The sequence below is a fragment of the Bos grunniens genome, chromosome 21 (assembly GCF_055505025.1).
Source record: "Bos grunniens cultivar Pamir isolate PY7600 chromosome 21, Bosgru_T2T1.0, whole genome shotgun sequence".
NCBI classification, from domain to species: domain Eukaryota; kingdom Metazoa; phylum Chordata; class Mammalia; order Artiodactyla; family Bovidae; genus Bos; species Bos grunniens.
In genome coordinates, this window is record NC_141185.1 from 66210132 (window position 1) to 66225500 (window position 15369).

Below are 15369 nucleotides of genomic sequence, written 5' to 3' on the forward strand. Positions count from 1 at the left end.
TTTTCAATCCTGCTTTAACCTGAGTGGGAGGAAACACAGCTTACTCTGAAACCATCTCCGGCTTCCACTTCTGAAAACATAATCTGCCTCTTTTTTCTGACTGACTTCAGAGACCTTACACTTGGAGCAGCCTTGCTCGGAATTAAGCATGGGGTAAGGCAAGGACTCTTATAAGTCTGTGGGACTGCAAAGGTGGCCAATGAGGGTTTGCTGATACACTGCTCAACAAAGTTTCTAAAAGGTACTTGTGCCCTGAAAATTGTAAAATCAAAGCATAGATGATAACTTACCCAAAGTGACTGGCTAAGTTCATGGAAATACAAAAGAGAAGGAGGTTTTTGATCATGATAAAGCTAGAAAACATTCCATTGTCCATTCCCAGTAAGAAAAACAGCTGAAGCAGATGAATTTGGAAGAATTGCTATTCCTTTCTCCACCTTGATCTTGAAGCTGAAAGGGGAAAAAACATAAACATGAATGTTGCCATGAAACAGTTCCTAGAATCAAATCACACTGCTAACATACACAATGCATAAAGGAGCCTGGCTGTTCTTGTCCATCACGGTTCCATATCAGAATTATCTGTGTTCACTGGCCAGTAAGTTGGGGTGTAAAAAGAAATTACAGTAGGCTTGATTTTCACCTTTACTCAGGGTGCAGAATCAGTCTCCTAATTTATCTTTCCCATGTTGCAAATTCTTTGTTTTACTTTTTCCATGTGATCAAATGACCCTCTAGTCCTATTATTAGAATCAATGCCTGAAGTTATCTAACTGTATTTTACATCTGTCAAATCCACAAGTGCAATAATTTTACCTTTCTGAAATATTTGCCACGCGTCAAAGCCAGCAAGCTACTCCTTGTTCTGCAAGGTGCTATGAGAAAGTATGTGGAAAGAGGGGGAAAAAGGCACATTTAAACAAGTCTTCTGCAAGATCACGACAATATAAGAACTGCTTATAAAAGAAGGCTGCCACTTTCTCAGCAGTCTGTCCCCATGACTAAAGAACTTAGTAATCACTGCATTTTGGAAAGTCTCTCGGCTCTGGATTATATGGTGGGCCCTAATTAATGCATTTGAAATCCAAGCAGGCACAATCCCTGGGCTCTGCAACTAACCCTAGAGAAGGGATATATTTCTCAATATGCGCATAACGCAAATGGATAGACATCATAAAGGAGCACCGCGTGTTCAAAAGCAACATTTTCCCGAGGAGACCCCAGGCCAACTCCGGAAGAGAGAAACACACAACAGGTACTTCCACCTCCGAAACCAAGGCCCTCGAGTCGAGAAAGGCAGGGCGGGGATTGCCTGGGTGCGTCCAGGGGCTGCTCTCCAAACCCGGGCCGGAGTCCCGGCGGCGAGCACGCGGCGCTGCATGCGGGAAACCCGGGCGGCACCTCCTGCCGCCCTCAGCCTGGTGACAGTCTGGACAGGCTTTGGGGGAGTCGGGACCCCCAAAGACAGGCTGTCTCCCACGGTCCCGGGACCGCCGCGGGGGCTCGCGGGCGCGGGGGTGGCACTGCAGAGCTGCAGCCTCCGCGCCCGGGCGCCCGCGGCCGGGTAGAGTCGGCCGCCCGCCCGGTCCGCAGCGGCGCGCCCAGCGCCAACCGTTTGCCCACCCTCCCTGGCTCGCTTCTGGCCCCGGCAGACCTGCCCTGCTGCCGCCCCGGGTCCGAGCGGAGCGTCCTGCCGCGCGGCGCTTTCCTCCTCGGCCCGGAGCGCGCGGTGCAGCGTCGGCTCCGTGTCTCCCGGCCTCGAGCCGCCAGCGCGACCCGCTCGCGCCCCCGCCCCCAGTCTCGAGCCCGAGCCCGCGCCCACCCTGCAGGAAGCGCCCAGCCCGCCGCGCCTCGGAGCCCGGCGGCTGGCGGGGCCCCCGGGGGGCGTTCTCGGCCCTCGGCTCCGGTGACCGCGGCGGGAGCCTCGTGCCCCAGTTCCTACCGGCAGGTCCGTGGGTCTTGCGCCCCGGCGCCCCGTCCGGCGGCGCCGCGCTGCTCTGGACGCCCCTGCCCTCTCATGCGGGCTGCGCCTCCGCAGTCGCCGGGGGAAAGTTTGCGCTCCTGGCCGCCCGCGGGGCCCCGCCTGCCTCCACCGCCCTCCCTGAGCCAGGCACCCTCGAGGAGAGGCATGCGGGCCGAGCCGGGTCCTCTTGCCCTCCCGCCGCCGTCCGCAGCTTCTGACCCCACGGCCCCGGTCCCGCGCGCCCGGGCTTACCCCGCGCGCCGGCCCGGGAAGGCGAGCCGTCGGCGAGGGCGCATCCTCCTCCCCCGTCTGCTCTCCCCGGCTGGCAAGCGCGGAGGCCGGTGCGGCGTCACCGCCCCATGCCGCCAGCGCGAACTTCCCCGGTGCTCCCGGGCCGAGCGCCTCGGGCACCCCCTGCGCTCCCGCCGCCGCCCTGAGGCTCAGCTCCGCGCCCGAGGCCGCGCGCCGCCCCGCTGCAGAGCCCCCGGCGCCCCCGGCGCGCCGGCGCGCGCTCTCACCTCGCCCGAGCGCTACATGTCGGCTCCGGCTCTGAGAAACGCTCCTCTGCGGAGGCGCTCCGGTAGAGGCCGCCAGACTCTCACCAAACGCGCCCTGGCCCTGGGCCGGCTGCGAGGAAGTGGGGGCGTTCGGGGTCCCCGGCTTGGCCAGTTCTGGGACAGGCCACGTTTCTGATGAAGTTTCTTGGTAGCCTGCCGGAGTGTATCGGTGCCTCGTGTCCCTCTTTTTAGGGCTGAGATGGAAAGGGGGTGTCCAGGCAAGGCGCCGAAGGCCGGGGTGCCGAGAGCTTTCCTGTCTCAGGACCAGCCCTGAGCGCCTTTCTGGCCGGGCCTAAGTCCTGCCTCAGTCCTCCACGCAGGCCCCTGTGTCTGCAGCTCCTACTCTCTATAGGAAGAAACTGGCCTCTGAGGCTACTTTTTAAAGAATTGTAATTCATTGCTATGGGAAGTAAAGTCAGTAAAATGGATTAATTAGAATTAAACGCTTACCTAATTGCTCTGTGCATTTGGGGAGGCTGGGAAGTTCCCTTTCTTGACAAGAAGCCTTCTTGTCAGTGACAAGAGGACTTAGGGTCTGCAGACTTGTGAGTGGGTATCGGACTTGAATTCTGCTGTAGGGCGTTACCTCCCGCACCCACGAACACGTGAAATTTCATTATTGAGGTCATGTTCGTCTCTGCCTCAGCGTGCCTACTCTGAGTGCTGAGGCTGGCTGGCACAAATGACGCTCGGGCAGGATAGGGAAGCAAAGCAAGCACAGTTGTGGTTTTAAGATGGCAGCGTCTGATTTTCTCCGGACCGGATGCTTCTTGGCTATGAGAACACCCAGGGGGAGATGTTCAATATTTAAATAAACCGAGCAAGAACCTGATGGGCAGTGTATTACCATTTCTATGTCTTTTGTCATACTCTGACAAAAGACAAAGAAACACTTTGAGAGTCAAGAGTCAAAGGACTCTGACTGAATTGTTTACAGTCACTCTTAACAGAATAATTGTGAGAAGGGCGAATTTCTAACTCTCCAGAAAAGATCTTTAATCATTCAATGTGTGAAGTCACACTATCCTTAGTTATGTTTAATACAACGCAGTCCAAATCTAAGCTAACTGCTGGCACTTTTGCACATGCCAAAAATTCTAAGATTTTCTAAAAATAGCAGCTTCTAGATATATTTCAGAAATAGGACATAAAAATACATAAATGTTCCAAATATAAGGAAGTGTTATTCTGAGTATACACTTAGTCATAGTATTAAATAGCTCTGATTCCAGTGATTCTGCATGAAATATAAATTAGATAAGATGCTTATTTGAAAGGCTTTTCTGATTCTAAAATGAATAAATTGAAGACAGATATTTCTTCATTTTCTAATTACTCAAAAATCGTATCACTAAGATAAAGCTCACTGACAATCAAAATCATTAAATTAAAAGCAATAAAAATCAATATAATTGTAACCTACTAAGTGTTAGAATTCTAGGTTTAGAGATACCAGTGATAATTACTATTTTCCCAATATTAAACAACATAAGGCAAATCAAAGAGTTCAAATAACTAGTGAATTTAAAGCCTTAGAGATTACCAAAGGAAATCACTTAGTAATTTTTGCAAAGAAATGTGGATAAACCAGAGATTATTTTGTATTAGTGAGAGTTACAAATACTGATTTTTAACAATAATACTTTCCTAGATTCAATCAACTGTAAGAGAATTTATGTTCTTTTCATGAATTATTTTTAAAATTTGCATGTTTTCCCTATCAGTCTAAAGTCAATGCATATTATTGAACACATGGAAATTATGTGTACTGAGAGCTAATCTTTAAATTTTATTTAACCACGTGGCTTAAATACTTAATTTCTCCATGTGATGAAATGATAACCCCGTCTCTTCTCTTAATATTTATGAACATATAAAGAGCCTTAGGTTGGACCTGAAAGGATAGTAAAATAATAAGGCATACCTTATGGAAATTCACATGTTAGAAGAATATATATTAGCATTTCATAATATTTGTTTTAATATGAAATTCAGTGTTTGCCCTGGGAAATGATGGTATATCCACTTAATTCCCATGTGTTCTATTAGCATTTTCCCTTGTGTTGAATGACAGAAAGCAAAGTAGTCACGGTTCTGGAAAGCAGTAGAGGGCACCACAGTTCCACGTAACCTTGGGTTGGCTCAGTTTCCATAAGAGCTTCCAAGTGAGAGACTAAAATAGCTGAACCTGGGGAAGCTGGGCGATGGGTAGACACCCTCTATCACACCCAGCACAGAGGCAGCACAGCGAGGCTGTTTGTGGCAGTAGGTGGAGTAGAGATGGCTAAACAAAAAAAAAAAACAAAAACAGTATTGCCATGAGGAAGCAGAGCTTGGTAAGAAGTTGAATGGAGAGTCTTCTCAGCTGAGAGCTGAGAGTCAGTTCACTGAATTGTGTGTTATTTCATATTTAGGAAAATTCAAGTGCAGAGTAAAGATAGCAAGAGATGAGATGAGTCGGGCACTGGAAGACAAAAACTGTGGAGCCAAGGAATCAACTTCTTGCAGGGAAGGAGTCATTGAATAGTTTCCTTGGTCAGGGAAGTACATGTTCCAGAACAGATTCCCCATAGCAGCTGTATACAGAAAAAGTGTTGGGAAGAGACAAGTTTAGGCTAAAAGCATGAATGAACATTGCAGGTCTAGTCTATGGTGGGGGGAAATTTAACCAATGTTTTGAGTTTTTTCATTCATGGAATCATAACCACATTGATTCACATGTACTCCAAGTGGATTTATTAGTGCTTTGCCCAAGCAAGAGGGTCTTGATTGTTAAGGAAACAGAAATGTCAGTTCTGACTAGAAGAAGAAACAAAATTCCTAGGAAAAGATGGCAGTTGATTTGGATTTTGAAAAAGAAATTGGACAGAAAATATCAGAAAAAGGTAAAAGCAAGAGCAGGAACAAAAGTAGGAAGGTATGGGGCACATTAAGTAATAAATGTTCCATTCACAGAAATCACACTCTCTATTTTTAGTCCATCATTGATTCCTTTTATTGTTCACTTTATTTAAATTAGAGTTATCATATTAGTTATCTGAAGGCTATATGTAGACTACAGATGCGTTTAATTAGTCAGCGCTATTTTAAAATAAAGACAACTTAAAAACCAGAAGATTTCACATGAATCAATGAATAATAGATGAATTATTCTATTCATAGATTAATTGCATCTAGATGAATAGATGAATTATATCTATTCAATGCATAAATAGATAGATTTTTGGCTTTTCTTAAAAGAAAAACAGTTAAGATCAAATTTAGCAGTAGTGGACATACATTACCACCTTCTGAGCCAGCTGTCACCCACTTATACTAGGCACGGGATCCTCAGAGCAACATGGTCTCTTCTGTTTTTACACCTAGGCTGGCTCCTTCACTTACATTAAATGGCAAATAGAAGCACATGAGTCTTTGTTTTGGATTCCATTTTCTCTTCTTTATTGGCTTGTTAGTTACATCTATTTATTTTGTTTTTATTAGTTTCTCTAAGGTTGAAAACAGAAAACTCTAAATTAATATGCATGCATGCTAAGTCACTTCAGTCATGTCAGGCTCTACAACCCTACAGACTATAGCCTGTCCAAGTTCCTCTGTCCATGGTATTCTCCAGGCTCGAATACTAGAGTGGGTTGCCATACCCTCCTCCAGGGGATCATCCCGATCCACAGATCAAACCCATGTCTCTTATGTCTCCTGCATTGGCAGGCATGTTCTCTACCACTAACACCATCTATACCTACCTGTAAGTGACAGTACACCATTGCATGTGTAGTATATGAATCTTACAACTTTATACTTGTATATTGTTTGTTGTCCTATTTTCTGTTGTTGTCACACTTTACTTCTACATAATCAGTCAGCGTTTACTTTAACAGTCAGAAACCTACTTTTTAAATTATGATAAAATGCACATAATATAAAATTTACATTTCGGTTCAGTCGCTCAGTCATGTCTGACTTTGCAACCCCGTGGCAGCACACCAGGCCTCCCTGTCCATCACCAACTGCCGGAACTTGCTCAGACTCATGGTGATCAAGTCAAGGATGCTATTCAAACATCTCATCCTCTTGTCCCCTTCTCCATCTGCCTTCAATCTTTCCCAGCATCAGGGTCTTTTCCAATGAGTCAGTTCTTCGCATCAGGTGGACAAAGTATTGGAGCTTCAGCATCAGTCCTTCCAGTGAACACCCAGGACTGATTTCCTTTAGGATGGACTGGTTGGATCTCCTTGCAGTCCAAGGGACTCTCAAGAGTCTTCTCCAACACCACAGTTCAAAAGCATCAATTCTTCAGTGCTCAGCTTTCTTTATAGTCCAACTCTCACATCCATACATGACTCCTGGAAAAACCAGAGCTTTGACTGTACAGACCTTAGTCAGCAAAGTGATGTCTCTGCTTTTTAATATGCAGTTTAAGTTTGTCATAGCTTTTCTTTCAAGGAACAAGTGTCTTTTAAGTTCATGGCTGCAGTCACCATCTGCAGTGATTTTGAAGCCCAAGAAAATAATATCTCTCACTGTTTCCATTGTTTCCTCATCTATTTGCCATGAGGTGATGGGACCAGATGCCATGATCTTAGTTTTTTGAATGTTGAGCTTTAAACCAGCTTCTTTACTCTATTCTTTCACTTTCATCAAGAAGCTCTGCAGTTCCTCTTCGCTTTCTTCCATAAAGGTGGTGTCATCTGCATATTTGAGGTTAATGATATTTCTCATGGCAATCTTGATTCCACCTTGTGCTTCATCCAACCCAGCATTTTGCATGATATATTTTGCATATAAGATAAATAAGCAGGGTGAAAATATACAGCCTTGATTGTAATCCTTTCCCAATTTGGAACCAGTTCATTTTTCCATGTCTGCTTCTAACTGTTTCTTCTTGAACTGCATATAAGTTTCTCAGGATGCAGGTAAGGTGGTCTGGTATTCCCATACCTTCAAGAAGTTTCCAGTTTGTTGTGATCCACACAGTCAAAGGCTTTGACATAGTCAGTAAAACAGAAGTAGATGTTTTCCTAGAACTCTATTGCTTTTTCCATGATCCAGCAGATGTTGACCATTTGATCTCTGGCTCCTCTGCCTTTTCTAAATCCAGCTTGAACATCTGGAAGGTCTCAGTTCATGTACTGTTGAAGCTCATTTGGAGAATTTTGAGCATTAATTTCCTAGTATGTGAGATGAGTGCAACTGTGCCATAGTTTGAACATTATTTGGCACTACCTTTCTTTGGGATTGGAATGAAAACTGACGTTTTCCAGTTCTGTGGCCACTTCTGAGTTTTCCAAATGTGCTGTCATATTGAGTGCAGCACTTTCACAGCATCATCTTTTAGGACTTGAAACAGCTCAGCTGGAATTCTATCACCTCCACTAGCTTTGTTTGTACTGATGCTTTCTAAAGCCCACCTGACTTCACATGCCAGGATGTGTGGCTCTAGGTGAGTGATCACACCATTGTGATTATCTGGGTCTGATGACCCAGATAAAAAAAAAAAAAGATCTTTTTTGTATAGTTCTTCTGAGTATTCTTGCCTGGAGAATCCCATAGACAGAGGAGCCTGGTAGGCTACAGTTCATGGGGTCCCAAAGAGTCGGACACGACTGAGCAACTTCACTTTCACTTTCTGAGTATTCTTGCCACCCCTTCTTAGTATCTTCTGCTTCTGTTAGGTTCATATCATTTCTGTCCTTTATTTTACCCATCTCTGCATGAAATGTTCCCTTGATATCTCTAATTTTCTTGAAGATATCTCTAAATTTTCCCATTCTGTTGTTTTCCTCTATTTCTTTGCATTGATCACTGAGGATGGTTTTCTTATCTCTCCTTGCTATTCTTTGGAACTCTGCATTCAAATGGGTATATCTTTCCTTTTCTCCTTGCCTTTCACTTCTCTTCTTATCTTAGCTATTTGTGAGACCTCTTCAGACAACCATTTTGCCTTTTTGCATTACTTTTTCTCGGGGATGGTCTTGATCCCTGCCTCCTGTACAATGTCACGAAGCTCCATCCATAATTCTCCAGGCACTCTGTCAGATCTATCCCATGAATCAGTTTGTCTCTTCCACTGTGTAATCGTAAGGGATTTTGATTTAGGTCATACCTGAATGGTCTAGTGGTTTTCCCTACTTTCTTCAGTTTAAGTCTGGATTTTGTAGTAAGGATTTCATAATCTGAGCCACAGTCACCTCCCAGTCTTGTTTTTGCTGACTTCTCCATCTTTGGCTGCAAAGAATGTAATCAGTCTGATTTCAGTGCTGACCATCTGGTGATGTCCATGTGTAGAGTCATCTCTAGTGTTGTTGGAAGAGGATGTGCTCTATGACCAGTGTGTTCTCTTGGCAAAACTCTGTAATCCTTGCCCTGCTTCATTCTGTACTCCAAGGCCAAACTTGCCTGTTACTTCAGGTATCGCTCAACTTCTACTTTTGCATTCCAGTCCCCTATGATGATAGGGCATCTTTTTTGCATGTTAGTTCTAGAAGGTCTTGTAGGTCATCATAGAACCATTCAACTTCAGCTTCTTCAGCATTAATGGTTAGATCATAGACTTGGATTACTGTGATGTTGAACGGTTTGCCTTGGGAATGAATAGAGATCATTATGTCATGTTTGAGATTCCATCCAAGTACTGCATTTCAGACTCTCTTGTTGACTATGATGGCTACTCCATTTCTTCTAAGGGATTCTTGCCCACAGTAGTAGATATAGTGGTCATCTGAATTAAATTCACCCATTCCAGTCCATTCTAGTTCGCTGATTCCTAAAATATTGACGTTCACTCTTGCCATCTCCTGTTCGAACACTTACAATTTACCTTGATTCATGGACCTAACATTCCAGGTTCCTATGCAATATTGCTCTTTACAGCATCAGACTTTACTTCCGTCACCAATCACATCCCCACCTGGGTGTTGTTTTTGCTTTGGCTCCATGTCTTCATTCTTTCTGGAGTTATTTTTCCAGTCTTCTTCAGTAGCATATGGGGCACCTACCAACCTGGGGAGTTCATCTTTCAGTGTGATATCTTTTTGCTTTTTCATCCCGTCCATGGGGTTCTCAAGTCAAGAATACTGAAGTGGTTTGCCATTCCCTTCTCCAGTGGAGCACATTTTGTCTCCCCATAATAATCAACAATGTTTGTTTCTGTTTTCATTTTGTTTTTATTTAATAGGCACCTGTGAGGAGAGAGCAAATTAGTTAAGACGGTGTGTTTAGGCTCCCTCACACCATGTTTTGTAAATATTGACTATGTAACAGCTGAGATCATTTATAGCATGGAGCATGCACTTCACGAGGTACTCGCTTGGTCACAGATTGTACGCATGACCTCCAGGTGAGCTCCACCTAGAAAGCTGTGGCATATTACTGCTGTATCGAGGTTGTGACCATTGTGTCCACCATGAGATGAGAGAATACAGTGTGTCTGCTGCTGCATCTGCTGGGTCAACCAGTAGAGCATAAACGTGTCTGCAGTTCCTAGGGCTCCTCAAGTCTTCTTTCAGCCTCTTAGATCACACCTTGTCTCCCTGGGTTCAATGAACAGTGTGGACAGTGAGATACAGAGAGACAGCACCCTAATAGGTTTGCAGAGTGTTACCTTATTATTGCTTTGCTTTGCCTTTCCTTAATAGTGATTTTGAGTATATATATGTGCTTGTTCCATATTTGTATATCTTCTTTCAAATGTCTTCTCAAGAGCTTTGCCCTTTTTGAAATGGGTTGTTTGACTTTTTGGTGTTGGATTATATACTGGTATTAATCCCTTGCTGCTGCTGCTGCTAAGTCGCTTCAGTCGTGTCCGACTCTGTGTGACCCCACAGATGGCAGCCCATGAGGCTCCTCCATCCCTGGGATTCTCCGGGCAAGAACACTGGAGTGGGTTGCCATTTCCTTCTCCAATGCATGAAAGTGAAAAATGAAAGGGAAGTCGCTCAGTTGTGTCCGACTCTTAGCGACCTCATGGACTGCAGCCTACCAGACTCCTCCATCCATGGGATTTTCCAGGCAAGAGTACTGGAGCGGGGTGCCATTGTCTTCTCCCATTAATCCCTTAGCAGATATATAATTTGAAAATATTTTTTTACTCTGTTGATACTGTCCTTTGATGTACAAAATTTTCATTGTGATGAAGTTCAGTTTGCCTGTTTTTTTCTTTTATTGCCTGTGCTTTTGATGTTCAAGTAATCATTGCCAAATTCAAAGTCATGAACTTTTACCTTATGTTTTCTTCTGATAGTTTTATAGTTTTAACTCTATGTTTACATCTTTGACCCATGCTGAGTTCATTTTTGTATATGTTGTTAGGTTGTAATTCAACTTCATTGTTTTGCATATGAATGTTCAATTTTCGTAGCACCATTTTTTAAAAAAAAATCCTATTCTTTATCTCAGAGAATGGTCTTGGCATCCTTTGGTAAGTCATGTGACCATATATGCAAGGGTTTTTCTCTAGGTTCTTTACCCTGCCTTTAATCTAGTACTTTGCTATTTTGATTATGGTAGCCTTGTAATAAGTTTACAAATCAGTAGGTGTGAGTCCTCAAATTTCATTTTTCTTTGTTTTTCTTTTTGAAGATTTTTTAGCTATTCATATTTCCTTGAGATTCATCTGAAACTGAGAAAATGTTTCTCTAATTCTGCAAAAAAATGTCATCAAGATTTTGATAGGAACAGCTTTAAATCTGTAGATTCTTTTGGATAGAATGGACATCCTAGAAATATTGAGTATTCCAATCACTGAAAGTGGAATGTATCCCACTTCTTTAAGTCTTTAATTTCTTTCAGTAATATTATGTCGTTTGCTTGTACGTGTGTGCGTGTTCTCAGTTGTACAGTCGTGTCCAACTCTTTGAGACCCTATGAACTAACCTGCCAGGCTCTTCAGACCATGAAATTTTCCAGGCAAGAATACTGAAGTTGGTTGCCATTTCCTACTCCAGGGGATCTTCTTGACCAGGAGATTGAACCCACATCTCTTGCATCTCCTGCATTGGCAGGTGGATTCTTTACCACTGCACATGCTGGAGATTTATTATTGCTAAAAATAAATGCTAAAAATAAAAAGCAATGCTAAGAAGGAAACTAACAGCTGTAAATACCTACTTTAAAAAACAATAAATATCTTAAATCAATAGACTAACTTACAGTTTAAGCAACTTAAGAAGAAGAACAAATTATACACAAAGCTAACAGAGGAAGAAAATAATAAAGATTAGAGCAGACACAAATGAAATTGAGGGGAGAAAAACAACAGAGAGAAGCAGCACAATCAAGAGTTGGTTCTTTGAAAAGATCAAATTTGACAGACTTTTAGGTAGTTAGAAAAAAGAGAGAGAAGACTTAAATTACTAAACTCAGGGATGAAATAGAGACTTTGCTACTGGTTCTCTGGAAATAAAAATGATTGGAAGAGGACACTGTAGGCTACTTTAGGTCAACAAATTGGCATAACTTAAATGAAATAAACAAATTCCTAGAAACAAAATGCTACCAGGACTGACTCATAAGGAAATAGAAAATCTGAATAGATTTTTGACTAGCAAGGAGGTTCAATCAGTAATAAAAAACTTCTCAAGAGTCTGTCAGAATGAAGTAAGTCAGAAAGAGAAAAACAAATATCATGTATAGATTCATGTATCTGGAATCTAGAGAAATGGTGCAGATGAACCTATTTGCAGGGCAGCAGTAGATGCAGATGCAGAGAATGGATGTGTAGACACACTGGGGGTGGGGGGGATTGGCAGACTGGGACTGACATGTATTCACTAACATGGGTATGACGGATGGCAAGTAGGAACCTGCTATATAACACAGGGAGCCAAACTTGGTGCTTTGTGGTGACCTACATGGGTGGATGGTGGGGATGGGAGGGAGACCCAAGAGGGAGGGCTTTATGTATACAAATAGTTGATTCACCTTGCTGTACAGCAGAAGCTAACACAGCATCATAAAGCAACTATACCTCAATAAATAAAAGAAAAAAAAGAATAGAAAAGCTCAGGATTACATGGCTACATTGGTGAATTCCTAACATACACTTAAATAAAAATTAACAGCAATCATTTTCAAAATGTTCAAAAAAACTGAAGAGGAGGAAACACCTCCTAACTCCTTTTTTAAGGCTAGCTTCAGCTTTATCTTTATACCAAAGCCATATAAAATTTTCTAAAGGAAAATAAACTACAGACCAATATACCTTATGAAGACTCATGAAAATATCCTCAGCAACATGCTAACAAGCCAAATTTAGCTGCATATCAAAATGTTTATACATGAGCCATGTGTAAATGACCCATAACCATGTGGGATTTGCTCCTAGAAGGCACCCTAACCCTATATGTGAAAATCGAGTAAAGCAGTACGCCAAATTACCAGATTGAATAAAACAAAAACAGAGAACCCTATTGATCATCTCAATAGACGTAAAAATGCTTTTGAAAAAATTCAACAACTTTTCCTGATAAAAACACTCAAACAAGAAATAGAAAGAAACTGTCTCAAAATAATAAATTACCATATATTAAATACCCACAGTTAATATCATACTCAGTGATAAGGGACTAGAACATTTTTTCTAAGTTTAGAACAAGATATCTCTGTGCCACCTCTATTCAACATAGCACTGGAAGTTATAGTCAGAGAAATCAAGAAAGAAAAATAAACAGAAAAGGAAAAAGGAAATTGGAAAGGAAAAAGCAAAGTTATCTCTGTTCACAGACAATACGGTCTTGTACATCACTGTTGGGTATTCAGTATGTTGATGTTAGATCTAGTTGACATATTGTGTCATTTAAGTCCTCTATTTCTTTACTTATCTTTTGTCCAGTTGTTTTGCCTCTTATTGAGTAGGTTCTGAAATCTCTGGTTACTATTGAAGAGCTATATCTTTCTTCCCATGGTGCTGTCATTTTTTTTTCCCATGTATTTTGAGGATCTGTTATGAGGTCCATAAATGCTGATAATTATTGTATTTAACTTTTCTTTTTAATTTATTCAAATTTTTAAGTTGGAGGTAATTATAATGTTGTGCTAGTTTCTGCTGTACAACAACATGAATTGGCTATAAGTATACATATATCCTCTCCCTCTTAAGCTTTGCTCCCACCCTCCAGTTCTACTCCTCTAGGTCATCACAGAGCATCCAGCTGAGCTCCTGTGTTATACAGTGTCTTCTCAATAGTTATCTGTTTTATACATGGTACTATACATATATAAATTCTACTTTCTCAATTCACCCCACACTGTTCTTCCCCTGCTGTGTCCAAAAGTTAATTCTCTTCATCTCTTTTCCTGGCAAATAGACTCATCAGTAACATTTTTCTAGATTCCATTATATGTGCATTAATATATGATATTTATTTTTCTTTTCTTTCTGACATACTTCACTCATGACAAACCGCATAACAAGTTCTAGTTTCATCCACCTCAGTTGAACTGACTCATTTATCCCTTTTTATGAAATGAATTCCACTGTGTATATATACCGCAACTTCTTTATCCATTCATCTGCCAATGGCCATCTAGGTTGCTTCCATGTCCTGGCTATTGTAAATAGTGCTGCAATGAATATTGGGATGCATGTGTAGTTTTGAATTATGGCTTTATTGGGGTATATGCCCAGAAGTGGGACTCCTGGGTCACATGGTAGCTTTACCCCTAGTTTCTTAATAAATCTCCATACTGTTCTCCATAGTGACTGTCTCAACTTACATCCCCACCAACACTGCAAGAGGGTTCCCTTTTCTCCACATCCTCTCCAGCACGTTTTGTTTGTATACTTTTTAATGGTGGCCATTCTGACTGGTATGAGGTGACCCCTCATTGGAGTTTTGATTTGCATTTATCTAATATGAGCAGTTGTAGCATCTTTTCATGTATTTGTTGGCCATTTATGTGTCTTCTTTGGAGAAATGTATATTTAGGTCTTCTGAAGGCAATGGCACCCCACTCCAGTACTCTTGCCTGGAAAATCCCATGGACGGAGAAGCCTGGTGGGCTGCAGTCCGTGGGGTCGCTAAGAGTCGGACACGACTGAGCGACTTCACTTTTCACTTTCATGCATTGAAGAAGGAAATGGCAACCCACTCCAGTGTTCTTGCCTGGAGAGTCCCAGGGACGGGGGAGCCTGGTGGGCTGCCATCTATGGGGTCGCACAGAGTCGGACACGACTGAAGTGACTTAGCGGCCATTGTTTGATTGGGTTGTTTTTTGTGTTTTAATATTGAGCTGCATAATCTCCTTGTATATTTTGGAGATTAATACTTTGTCACTTCCTTTGTTCGCAAATAGTTTCTCCCATTCTGAAGGTTGTCTTTTCATCCTGCTTATAGTTTCCTTTGCTGTGCGAAAGCTTTTAAGTTTAATTAGGTCCCTTTTGTTTATTGTTGTTTTTATTTCCACTGCTCTAGGAGAGGAGTCAAAGAGGATATTGCTGCAATTTATGTCAGGGAGTGTGCTGCCTATGTTTTCCTGTAAGAGTTTTATGGTTTCTGGCCTTATATTTAGGTATTTAATCCATCATTAGTTTATTTCCATGTATGGTGTCATGAGTGAAGGAGGATATTCTAAATATTCTAATTTTATTCTTTTACATGTAGTTCTCCAGTTTTCTCAGCACCACTTATTGAAGAGTCTATGTTTTCTCCATTGTATATTCTTGCCTCTTTTGTCAAAGATAAGGTGCCCATATGGTGTGTGGGTTGATATCCGGGCTTTCTATCTTGTTCCATTGATCTAGGTTTCTATCTTTGTGCCAATTACCATAATGCTTTGATTACTGTAGCTTTGTAGTATAGTGTGAAATAAGAAAGGCTGATTCCTCCAGCTCCATTTTTCTTTCTCAAGATT

The 15369-nt window shown here is 42.3% G+C and overlaps 1 protein-coding gene across 6 annotated transcripts in view; it reads right to left on the minus strand.

The window, feature by feature from the left end:
- The window catches only part of GABRA5 (gamma-aminobutyric acid type A receptor subunit alpha5), a 92364-nt gene extending 89500 nt beyond the window's left edge, over positions 1 to 2864 (minus strand). For 2 of the 6 annotated variants that reach the window (XM_086365402.1, XM_086365396.1), the window contains exons 1-3: positions 2216 to 2479; positions 817 to 875; positions 291 to 450 (exon numbers count right to left, since the gene is read on the minus strand). In XM_086365402.1, the coding sequence (XP_086221528.1) occupies positions 291 to 376 (86 nt within the window). In that variant the 5' untranslated portion in view covers positions 377 to 450; positions 817 to 875; positions 2216 to 2479. The other 4 variants (XM_086365399.1, XM_086365397.1, XM_086365400.1 and 1 more) reach the window with 4 other exon arrangements.
- Between the last annotated feature and the right edge of the window lie 12505 nt (positions 2865 to 15369).